Genomic DNA, 12,643 nt, shown 5'->3' with positions numbered 1-12,643 from the left:
GGAATAGTCGGTGTGGGGGGGGGGGGGGGGTGGGTCAGCCCGACGTATCCCCAGCCGTTGTAGTAGGTCTACGTGACAGGATTACGCTTACTCATTTAAAGCTCCCAAATTTTCTCACGATGGTGGGTTGCCACAGCCATATACACAGGCCGAAAATTCCATTCCCGGACACTGTATCCAGGATTGAACCTGCTAATCGAACAGTGGCCGTGTCCAGTCATTCCGTGTTTGACTGCGACGCGTAATGGAGGCATCCAAAAAAGTTCAAAATCCTGCACACTAGTGCCGGCAAAGTCATGCTTTCATTCTTCTTCGATCGCAAGGGACCGCTCCTTGTCGACTTCCTGGAGCATGGAGCTACGGTCAATGCCCAGCAGTATTGTGAAATGTTAACGAAGCTCAGGAAGGCAATCAAATCGAAACGTCCCGGTCATCTATTGCACAACAACACTAAACCACACACAGCCAGTGCAACAAAGGAATGTCTGAAAAAAATTGAAGTGGGAAGTCCTGAGCCACCTCCCCCCCCTTATAGTCCAGATCTGTCCCCGTGTGACTTCCACATCTTTGGTGAGCTCAAAAAAGCACTGTGGGGAAAACTGTTTCAATCAGACAATGACGTCCAGGAGTACATGCGCAATTGGTTCTAACAGCAGTCAAAGGAGTTCTACGAGCATGCCATTTTTGGACTGGTGTCAAAATGGGATAAATATCTAAACAGTGGTGGACAATACTTCTGGGTTTGTTACATAAGTACTGTGAAATATCCTCTGCCTCGTTATTTATTGACTGAGCCTAATATTTCGTCACTTATACAACATTTAGAGACAGCTGCGATACATCTCAGGTAGCATCACTTCTCTGCACTCTCACAGACTAGTAACTCGCTTTATATTAGGCGCTAGAGTCCTGCAAGTCTTATGGCATCCATCTTGGTTCCAGTTTTCACTTCTTCTAAATAATTACAAGAAGTGAAAAACTATTTTTCATGAAAAGCTGTTGGAGAAGTATTTTCATAGTGGATTATTACATTGCACTTGCTTTTGATGCGTGCAGTTCTCAGTTTCATTCCCAATGGGCATCCAAATTTTTGGTGTTTCTCCACCAAAATCTTGCCAGAATTATCAAAAAATTAACACATTTTTGTCTTGAAATTTGGAAAGTTTGTTTGGCAAAATCTGGAATTTAATTCCATCTTGGTGCCAAAGTAGTGATTATTTTAAGAATTTTTACATCCATATTACCTTGCAGTGTTATGTATCTGTCCTTTATATTTCTTCAAACATACCTTGATTGAATATTTATAATGTTAATGTTCTTTTTTTTTTTTTATTATTATTTTCAGAAAAAGATGACACAGACACCTGGTTATGAGAGATTGTTCATTGCATTAAGTAAAATTTGTAATCCTTCAAAAGAGCTTTTGCAGGCACTAATTTGTATGGCAACTGAAGATGACAACAACAAAAACAAATTGAAGGTATGTGTCTGATAAACTTGTTTTTGTAAAAATGTAGTCAGCTTGCAGGATGTATAATATGCAGGGCTTTCCTTCACTCTCAGCTCATGATTTTAGCTCATAAAAATCTATCGGTCATAATGTAATGAAATTTGCTACAGTCATACCTTGGTGTATGAGAAAGCATGGTGACATCACAGTAAGTGTTGGAAGTGGTCGCCATTAGCATCAGTGCATGCCTGCACATGTTACAGAAGGTAGCCACCAACACGTCAGAAGTCACAGCATCAATTTCCCACCGAATGCTGTCTTGCAGTTCCATGATAGTCCATGGCTTGTTGCGATAGACCTTTCCTTTCAGCATGCCCCACGGTAAGAAATCCGGTGGAGTAAGGTCAAGCGAATTGCTTGCAAAGGACGACACAATTTCTTGCTTGCTGGTGTTGGAAGTGTGGCAAGCGGCGCTATCCTCCTAAAAGTAGCCATTGCATCACAACAGCATGGCCAAGAACAGATGGAAGACTGCCATTTAACAACAGAATCGCCCAGACACATGCATATACCTACGCAAGGACTAGAGAGACTATGGCGCCATATCCAATGATGTCACCATGCTTCTCATACACCAAGGTATGTCAGTATCAAATTTCATTATGTTATGACCAATAGTTTGATTTTTATCATAGAAAATCAGGGGCTGAGAGTGGGTAAAACACACTGTACAACAAGCTACAGGATAATTTCACAAATAAGTCTTTCTATTTTGAGTAGTAAAATATTTTTGATACACCTAATGCCATAACTTGGAGGTGCTGAAAACATATAATGGGATTAAGTGAATTATATATAGTGAATACTTATGGCAGGACTAAGGGAAAGGCTATAGATTCAGAAAACATTACGTTGGAAAGGGATTTATCAGAATTCATTGTTAGTTGGATGCCAGATAATATGATTTATCACAAATATGTCTCTTTACCTTTCTAAAAATTAAATTTCTGTTTCGTTATGAATCCTTATACAGTGCTTTTTTCGGTCAAGTCGCTCGCGGAATGGTGGTTAGCTCGGCAGGAAGTAAGATCATATCTACCAGCATTTAGACCCAAAATCCAGTAGCCATTTTTAAAAATTGTCAGAAATAAATGGAATGAAAGAATGAAAAGGCCATAAATTTTATTTATGGCTAAGTTAGATCGTATATCTAAGTTCATTTTAAAACTACCTTTGTTGGTGTTGCATCTTTCCCTTTCAACGATAATTCAATTTTTACAACCTTGGTGACAATGAAGTTCGACCAGAAAGGAATACGTGATTAAATGCACAGAGGCATAGGCGGTGGAATGGGTGACCCGCAGAAGTGACGCATGTGTGTAAGAGGAGGCGTGTGAGCAGGCAAGAATCGTGATCCCAGCATGTTACACCCAAGGTCACGTAAAGAACGAAAATGGGGAACTATACGCGTGACATTGAACTTCGACCAGGCACCAGACCCATACGGAAAATTCCAGATAGTGGCGCATTAGACGGAAGCATGACGTCACGGACACAATAAGGGAGTCCGCCGTATATAAGCGCGTGCTGTGCACCGAGGAACCGCAGTGCATCATCACCATGGCCAGGGGCAAACCTATTGACAACACCGTGAGGAGAAGAGTGGTGGAGTTGCAACGGGATGGACTCAGTGAACGGGAAATAGGGCGCCAACTGAACTTACCCAAGTCAACCGTCCACTGCATCATCAAACACCACCAAAATACGGGTACTACAGAGCCAGGTAAGGCCCCCGGTCGAAAACGCCTGCTGAGCGTGCGTGACCTACGGATATTTAGGCGCTATATCCAGACCAACAATCATGTTTCTGTGGCCGAATTACGACTGTGGACTTGAGAACGCTTTCACTTTGAAGTGTCAACCAGAACCATTCGGCGTTACCTACAGCGATGCGGTTACCGAGTGTACAAGGCGAAACGTAAACCCTTCCTTTCCATGTTGAACAAAGGCAATCGACTACGGTGGGCACGAATGTACCAGGGATGGACATTTCGGAAGTGGAACAGGGTTTTGTGGACGGACGAATCCATTTTCAATGTTGTGAATGGGAAAATACGGAAAACAGTCATTTGTCGGAAGGAGGAACAGAATGAAGCAAAATGTTATGCACGTCGGGTACAGAAACCTGCGTCAGTGATGGTATGGGGATGCATGATGGCATCTGGGGTTGGCCCACTACACGTCTGTGAGGGCATTGTGAATGCACACGCCTATACACGCATACTGGAGCGGCTTCTTCCCACAGTGCGAAGGTACCTGTTCCACAGGCGGCATCTCATCTTTCAACACGACAATGCCAGGCCTCATACAGCGCGGCTGACAAGAGAATGGTTGACTCGCCATCACGTGCGAACTCTGCCATGGTCACCATCGAGTCCCAACCTCTCGCCCATTGAGAATGTGTGGCGTGTTCTTAAGCGACGTGTGCAACAGAGGGTACCCACGACAGTGGCTGCTCTTATCGCCTGCCTGCAGGAGGAATGGCACCGCATCGATGTGGAATACCTTGAACGACTTGTCCGCAGCATGCCCCGACGCATTGCCACAGTTATTTGCCGACGGGGCGGCGTCACACCATGGTAAACAGGATCCCCTCTAACAGTGGTCGAACTTCAATGTCACGTGTAGATGGACGAAAATGTTTTATTTTGTGTGGACATCATACATTACTGCGTTGCAGCGGAAATTTATGTTTTCCTTTGTTCCATGTAGCCTGCTGAATAAAATATGTTCAGCATATGCATGTGTTCTCCTTCTTTCACAACGCACTCCTATATTTGTGACTGGTCGAACTTCATTGTCACTAAGGTTGTAGTAAAACATGTTTTTATCCCAAAAAACCTGATAATAATATTTTAATATTTATTAGTATACTAAAATATAAATGTGATATGTTGACATATTTTTTTCTGGGATCCTTATTGTTTGGTTAACATTGTTCTGAAGTTTCAAAGACATTGAATAATTTATAAGGGAGATAAAATTATTTTTCCAAGACTGCAGCTCTCACTTGGAGGCTCTGGGAATGGAAGAAATTAGTGATCACTCAGAGTTTGAGGGGCTATAAAAATGAAACCAGTCAAGTGTGAGACAAGGAAATTTATGTGGTTTCTCACCACCATGGAAGGATTAAATGTGCCAAGTTTCATCAAAATCTGAGGTCATGAGTACCGTTGTCTGGTTGAACTGACATGGAGTGATCCTTATGACTCTTACGTCGTTAAGAATTCTTGTAGGGAAGTTAAATTACATTTTGCAGCAGAATTCCCAGATGTTCCTGTTTCACACAGAGACAGTGTTTGGATACTTACGAACAAATTTAGGTAATCAGGGTCTGTTCTTGATAAGATGCATAGGATAAAGCAGCGTGTGCTTAATGAGGAGAAATGTTGAAGTACAATCAAAAATCCCTCTAATGCATTGCACAAGAAACGGACATTTTCATGACGTCTTCAAACCTGAAACCGTAATTAGAAGAATTGAATGAAATTATCAGGACGAAAATTTAAGCAATTTTGGAAGAGGAACTGATACGTGTTAGTGAAAATTTCCTTTAAAAATGTCGTAAATGTGTGGATGCAGGTCATCATTTCCAACACCTCATGTAACGAGGTATGTGCTCATTTTAATTGTAACTGCCACTGTAATTGTACGAACTTCTTTCATTACATAGCTAGCGGCTCCTGTTACGCGGAAATTGCATCCTGTTTGCCAGCAGACGTAATCTTACTTTCCGCCACACTAAACGCCGTTCCGCATGTCACTTGACCGAAAAAGACACTGTAGATAGTAATCAAATTTGGATTAGTTGTACTTATAGTAATGTCAAAATTTCAATATTAACAGATTGTTCATGTAACCACAGGCATTTTATATTAAAGATACACTAAAAAGGTTTTTCTTGTGTTTGAACCATATACAGTGTTAGTGTACTGTAGAATCCTAATGAATGTGAATGGTCAGGTATTGCTTGCAAAGAAAACTTTCTAAAACACTATGACTGCATCCTGCAATTAACTATGAAGTACCACATCAAAATTTGTACATGAGCCATTCCATGTGAAAGTGGATAAATATGCTTAATTTATTTTTAATTAAAGTATCACCTATGGAGCTCCCTGTATATCTAGATTTTTCACCATTACTTTCTTTATTGTAGGCTTAATTGCTATTTGCCTATACATTTTTAGTAGGGATGAGGCAGATTAATTGATACTGTTTCTGATATAGGAATATTGGTGTGTTGGTTTATTGGTAAAATTACCGATAACTTTACCAATCCAACATATCTATAAATATCTCATAATTAGTTCAATATTCTGCCATTTTGTTATAATTTTTATGGATAAAACATATAATCTTCATTTCATGCACGTTTAAAAAGTAAATGTCTGAATATGCAGCTCCTTTTGCATGCATTGTCCTGCTAACATACATTTTTGGAGGAAGTCAATGGACCATTCATGTTCTTCAAGGACCATTTGGAATTTTATATCGGATCAGTCAGAATACTGGTTAGTGGTAGAGGCACATATTTTTGGTAAATAAAAAAGCAAACTTTTGGTACAAAAACAGAGTCAATTTTGGGTTCAAAGGCTGTAAATAAAATAAAATTTGGTGTTATAGCGGTAAAAAGTCTGATCAAAAGTGGTATATAAAATTACATTTTGGTTTTAAAATTGTGACTATAAACCTAATTTTGATTTTAAAAATGTGCTTATTACACAAAATAAACATATCCCTTCTAATAGCACATTTTATGTAGTTACCAGAGTGTTAATTTTATTCCTGTATAAAGGTGTCCAATTTTGCTTCTCAAATATTTACAGCAGAATTAATAAATTTTCCATGAATTTCATAACTCGCAGGATAATTCAAACTTCAGAAAGTGTCTATAAATAAACTCTAAATTTAGTGTTTAAGAGCCTATTTCACATTTTGCAGTTCATTTCCTGACAAAACAGGGTAGGAAAATGCACCTCGCACCTTTCAGAAACATGAAGCATTAATGTAGCCATGGGTTATTTCACATATTGTGATTTCGTCAAAAACGAAATATGCATGCCTCTAGTTATCAGATCGGTATCGGTAAATTTTCTATCTGCACTTAATTGGTATCAGCCAAATTTTCATGTCTATATGCCTAATTGTTGGAAATTCATTTTTCACCTTTAACCTTTTGGAGCCCCACATGTAACCCCCTTGATGCCCGAGCCGATTTTGAGCACTGCAGAGTTTCAATTAAATGAGTGTAGATCGGAGGGTAATTGCCCTAGAGAGATGAATGATATACCGTTGTATGCGGAATGAATCACAGATTCAGACGATGTAAAATTTATGCACATTTGGCCTATATATGGAGGGGGAATCCCCCCAAAAATCATTTTTTTTTAAAAAAAAGGGGTTCCCCCTCCCCCCCAAAAAAAAGGACATGAAAAGGTCAACATGCACATAGAAATTATCGCTGGCATGTAAGAAACTGAAAAATATTTGCAACATTGGGAAGAGTCACACTTCACTCAAGAAATCTTTGGCACTTGGGCACAAAACGAGTCTCACGTACACAAAATCTTCCAGGAGGAAAGGCTAGAATGGAGTGACAAAATTGTGCAAATTTTTGAAGTTACTTCCAAATTCTATTTTTAGACAATGGAGGGTAACCTTTGTAGCCATTTGTGAAACACTGTGCTCAAGAACAAAGGCTTTTCTTCAGCGTGCCTCGAACTTCCATTATTATGATGCAGTTTCAACAACCCCTCTTCCCCCTCCCCCAACTCCCAACCCCCGCTTGCTCCCGCACGGTAAACATTCCTTTTGAACTCGGGTACCGATATACAAACTTCCTTCCAATGCAGTTTCCAGGGGTAAGGGAAACGCATTGCTTTAGAACAACAAAGAAATTTTTCCCTTGAAAAAAGATGCAAAAAAGAAGTCGCTTTTTCCCGCCATTTTCATGGAAAGAAAAAACGTGCAACAATCATTTCTGTTAAATACATGTGTTAACAACAACATGAAAAAAGAAAATCAAAATTCTAGCCAAAAATAGCGAAGTTATAACGTGAAAACTACGACCTTGAACAGAGCGTCTCGATCGAGACGCTCGGACCCCTGAGGGTTTCATGAGAGCTTCTTGATCAAGACAATCGGGCTCCTGAAAGTTAGTTATAGTATGACTACCAGTGACAGTGCCAGGGAAAAGTGACTGGAGAGAGTGTGGAAAGGGGGGGGGGGGTGACAAAATATTTATGGGGTGCAGTCACATTCAAGTGCTCGAATATATAATATAAATATATAATAATATATAATTACTATAGTATTATTATATATAATACATAATAATAATACTTATAATAATAATTGTTATTATTGCCCGACCCTGTGGCCGAGTGGTTAGCACATCGTGCTGTGATGCCAAGGGTCCCGGGTTCGAATCCCGGTCAGGCTTGGTTGTTTGTGAATGTCCATTCATCAATTTCATCATTTCATCACTCACCCCCATCTTCGCAAATTAGCCAAGAGGCACAAAACGCGAAGTTAAATAAACTAAATCAATCAATCAATAATAATAATAATTATTATTATTATATTCATGTACGGTGTTTTGTGTTTATCCTTTATTTAGAGCGGACGTTTATTGCCTAAATTTACTTAACATCTTAAAAAGCATTTTTTAACCTGCCCGCCATACAAATATCTGTCCTGTTCCATTTTCGCACAAAGTCTTTTGTTTCATCTGACATCAATGCGAATACTTTTGCCTGTTAACTTCCTGGCTTATTTTGTTGAGAATAAGTGTGGACATTACGCAGATTAATTTGTTTTGAATCAAATTTTGAGTGTAATTTGCATTTTAAGGTTCAAGTTCAATACATTTACTTCAGTAGTATCAAAGAAATTCCCTTTGTTAAGGTTTGCATCAGACTCATCATCTCGAAAATCAAGTCCCTGAATAGTAAGAAACCGCAATGTATCCAGAACAACTGACATGTAGTGTCGATTTCCTTGCATCACCTTTGGTCCCTTGTTCGATATCCAGTGGAGGCACTTTAAACTGCAGGTCCAGTCCCGATTAGCCTTACTGTGCATAAAGTGGACTTAAAACACCAAACCAACCAACCAACTAAATCTTCAATCACCTTTGAATGTCTTTTACTAATTAACGTTGTCACTAAGGGTCCATGATTAGAATAATTTGTTCGTACTACAGATGATGTTTTGTGGTCCTCAGAATGTTTGTGATGTTTTAAAACCATCAACATTCAACACTTTTTTACAGTTCTTAAAACTCGTTTGAAACTTAGGTTAATCACAATGATTACAGGACATAAATGAATGAAAAATTGCCTATGCCTAGGTCGGCACTCAAATCTTGAATAAAAGTCACACACACACACATACTAAAACAAATTAATATTTGTTGGTATTATAAGCAGGAAAAGTGATATCATGCAGTATACTCCACTTAGAGAAGGTGAAAATCGTTATACTCTTACAAATGAACTCTCTTATTATTCAATATTTAATTAACTTCAGTTGGGGGAGGGGGAGCTAAGTGTCTGACTGGTGGCATCTTTACTGATGACTACCATCTTGTATATAATAAGCATAATTTATGTGTATTGTGTTGTATTACTTTTCCTGGCCCATATTTATTTTTAACACATGTTAACTTTTTCAGTCTTCATTACAAGGATGTCAATTCTGGTGTTTGTCTTTGTTTCCAAAGCCTCAAACATACGCCATTGTCTGTGTAATATGAACGTGCATTCAGTTTTTTTAAAAATCTGTTCCATATCTTATATTTTAGTAAAATGATGAATTTTCTTTCATATTTTTAATTTTTCTCTTCAGAATGCTGAACCACTGATTCTCCTCGTGAGGTTGTCGGTTGAACTGGAAGCAGAAAAACAACTGTGGCTGACATCTCTGTTGAATGACTTGTGCACAAATAGCCTTGACAGGTAAATTTTAGTAATGGTACAATATATATATGCAAAAATTGTGTGGGAGACAGTAAACACTTACCACAATAAAAGAGAAGTCTTATATTTCGAGGTTGAGCCTCATTCTCACGTTAGGTAGAAAGCACAGGATAAACAAAAGCGTAGATGCGTACGATGTTGCCAGAGAAAAGTGATAGAACATGGGTAGACGAGCAGATCCTTTCACCAGTGTTTACTGCAGGGTGTATGGTGGGTGGGTTGCGGTGCGGGAACTAATGGAGAAATGCTTATTGGGTGGTTAGGTTGAGTCTGGGTGGTATGGTGGCATGCATGCCTGATATGTAGGCCCTTTCCCATCGCCTGCGGGTGGAGGTGTCATTGTGCTGGGGTAATAGATGTATTATGGCTACATGGAAACAGTTGCTGAAGGTGGTGTTATGGCTGTTGGTGTGGGTGGTGACAGGGAAGTCCGAGTTTTGGGTGGAGGCTCTGTGGTTATTGATGCGGAGGTTCAGGGCGGTAGAGGTTTCCCCCAGGTAGAAGTAACCACAGATTTGGCAGATGAGGATGTATATGAGGTTGGAGTAGTGGCAGGTGCCCTTTGGGTGAAGGGTGAATTCACCAGCAGCAGTAGGGATCTTGAGGGGTGTGGGGGAGGTTACGAGTATGGGTCAGGTCTTGCATCTGGGTTTGTTGCACATTTGAGCTGGGGGGGGGGGGGTGTATTATAGACCAAGAGGCTAGATGTGGATATCCACATCGTGGGAGACCACTTGTAAACATCCATACACATCAAACAAACCAACCACCTCCAGTATCTTCACTACTCCAGCTCTCACCCCCCACCACACCAAAAAGCCATACCATTCTCCTTAGCTCTTAGAGGCCAACGCCTCAACTCATCCCCCTAATCCTGTCAAAACTACAATCTGCCTGCACCAAGCTCTAAGCAAGGGGGGCTACCCCTCCACCCTCTTCAACAAAAAAATAACCAGGGCCACCTCCCATACCCAGGCCAAACAACCCAAAACAAACCCTTCCGCTCTGATCAACCAATACCACCCTCACCTCCTGAAAATCAAACTTACCATCCACTCCCTCCTTCCATCCTTCACAGTGATCTGACACCAGAGACATCTTTTTGGACAAACCTAGGGTCGTCTTCCGATGCCCTTCCCAACCACAAAAACATCTTGGTCCATAATCAGGGTGGTGACAGACCTAGAAATCCAGGAAAAGTCCGGGAATTTGAGGTGTCAAAAAAGATCAGAGAAATGTCAGGGAATTTTGTCTTGATTTTTTTTGCTAAGATATTGTCATGGAACTCTGCACGGGAACAGGAAATCTTGTTGCTAAGGTTTGGCCTCAACTTCTAGGCCCCTTTTATGCATAACACAGCCATGCTGCCAGAAACCAGTGATGGCAGGAGGAAAGGAGGGGGGGGGGGAGAGAAATGTGTTAGGCCTAAGCCTCTAAATATTACGTGGAAAATGCTCTGGCTTATCATTTTTTCTTGTCTGTATGGGGGTAGTAAGGGGCAGAACTGTCAACAGATGGAGGGGATGGGAGCGGGTGGTGCCATCCGATAGTTGTCAGATGTCGTAGTAAGGCATTTTGTTGGACAAACTGAAGGAACATGGAAACAAATAGGCTCCATTGATACATACGATTTTTGTTGAATATCGCCACCCGACAAAGTATCTCACTACAACATGCGACAGAAATTGCATGCATGGCACTGGTATGGAACTGGTTTGTGTTGGATGTCTTCGGACTGCAACATCCAACAAAAATTGCATGCATAAACATTGATTGATTGTTTTTTTTACTTTGCGTTTTGTGCCTCGTCGCTAATTTGCGAAGATGGGGATGAGTGATGAAATGATGAAATTGATGAATGAACATTCACATACAACCATGCCTGAGCGGGATTCGAACCCGGGACCCCTGGCATCGCAGCACAATGTACATGCATAAACAAGAAGAGCTTTAGACTGCAAATATGCTGCTGGTATTTTATTACTCTTCTGGCTCACTTCACCTTATTTAATGTAGCTGTGCTTACTAAGGTTTTCTTTCATCATCCTGACGTATTACTGGTTTCGGACAAGTTAACATACGTTTTCAATGACATTGAACTATTCTTAGTATGAAGAAGAATCCAACAAAATACTGTCATGAAAAAGTGAAACATAAATCTGCATTGTTGAACGTTATAAAAATTGGCAAGTGCGTGCTCCCAACCTCAAATTTACTGCAATGCTATTATTGCAATGAAATTAACGCCACTCTCTATCCTGTCTGTTTAAGCTCGTGAGAGATGATCATTAATCTCTTATGCCCGTTTGCTCCAACATCGATTTACTCGCGAGTAAGAGTAAACTCATAGTTAACCAACGAATCGGCTGATTATCTGTTGCACCAACAGATACGCCGGATAAGCTGGGAGTAAAAGGAGAGTAAACTTTACCCTCCGAGATTTGCTAGTAAAAGCGGAGTTAACCCACGTGCATTGGAGTAATGGCTGCCATCCACAACTGGTAATGTATCACTTCAGAATTTCCAAACTAAATAAATGTAAAATGGGAAGTAATAGACTCAAACTGCGAATGTAAAAAGCTATAATTATATAGTATGTTATTAAGTATATACTTTGGAAAATGCTTACTGTGCACATTCTTCAGTACAGAGTTTCTAAAACTGAACGTGCAATACAAACTTAAACATACACCCACTAGCTGGAGAAAATGGAATAGTCCTAGCCATCAACGATCGTGAATACTACGTGAAGGTACTTGTGTACATCAAAATCTACTGCAAACGTCACTGTAAAACTACTTACTATGATCTCAAGCTACAATACAATATCAGCATTTATTCACGAAAATACTTTTCCTCATCTTTATCACGTGCTTGAAATTTTCTTTTGGCAGTCCGTTGTCACTGTTTACGGAAATACCAAAGTCCCGTTACCACCACTCTTCCTCTGTCCTTCTGTCATGTAGCTGGAAACACGCCTTCTCAAAACAGGTAACCAATCACGTGCTTCCATCTGTATGACATTTAGGCACTTGCTTTGAGGGTAGTTGCTAATCTAGAGTAAAACTGGGGATTCGTGACTCATGTGGGGGTGGAATGTCTTTCAGATTGGCGCAATGGAAAATGATCCTAATTCGAGTGTTACCCTGAC

General features: G+C 40.2%; 1 protein-coding gene across 4 annotated transcripts in view; it reads left to right on the top strand.

Moving 5' to 3' along the window:
* The window catches only part of LOC146000511 (neurobeachin-like protein 1), a 723,922-nt gene that overhangs the window by 84,798 nt on the left and 626,481 nt on the right, over positions 1-12,643 (top strand). For all 4 annotated transcript variants that reach the window (XM_083138250.1, XM_083138253.1, XM_083138251.1 and 1 more), the window contains exons 9-10: positions 1,346-1,480; positions 9,362-9,471. In XM_083138250.1, the coding sequence (XP_082994376.1) occupies positions 1,346-1,480; positions 9,362-9,471 (245 nt within the window). The remainder of the gene's footprint in view (positions 1-1,345; positions 1,481-9,361; positions 9,472-12,643) is intronic.

Source organism: Lepisma saccharinum, chromosome 16 (genome assembly GCF_977018435.1).
Source record: "Lepisma saccharinum chromosome 16, izLepSacc3.1, whole genome shotgun sequence".
NCBI lineage: Eukaryota > Metazoa > Arthropoda > Insecta > Zygentoma > Lepismatidae > Lepisma > Lepisma saccharinum.
This window is presented reverse-complemented; position numbering and strand designations above follow the sequence as displayed.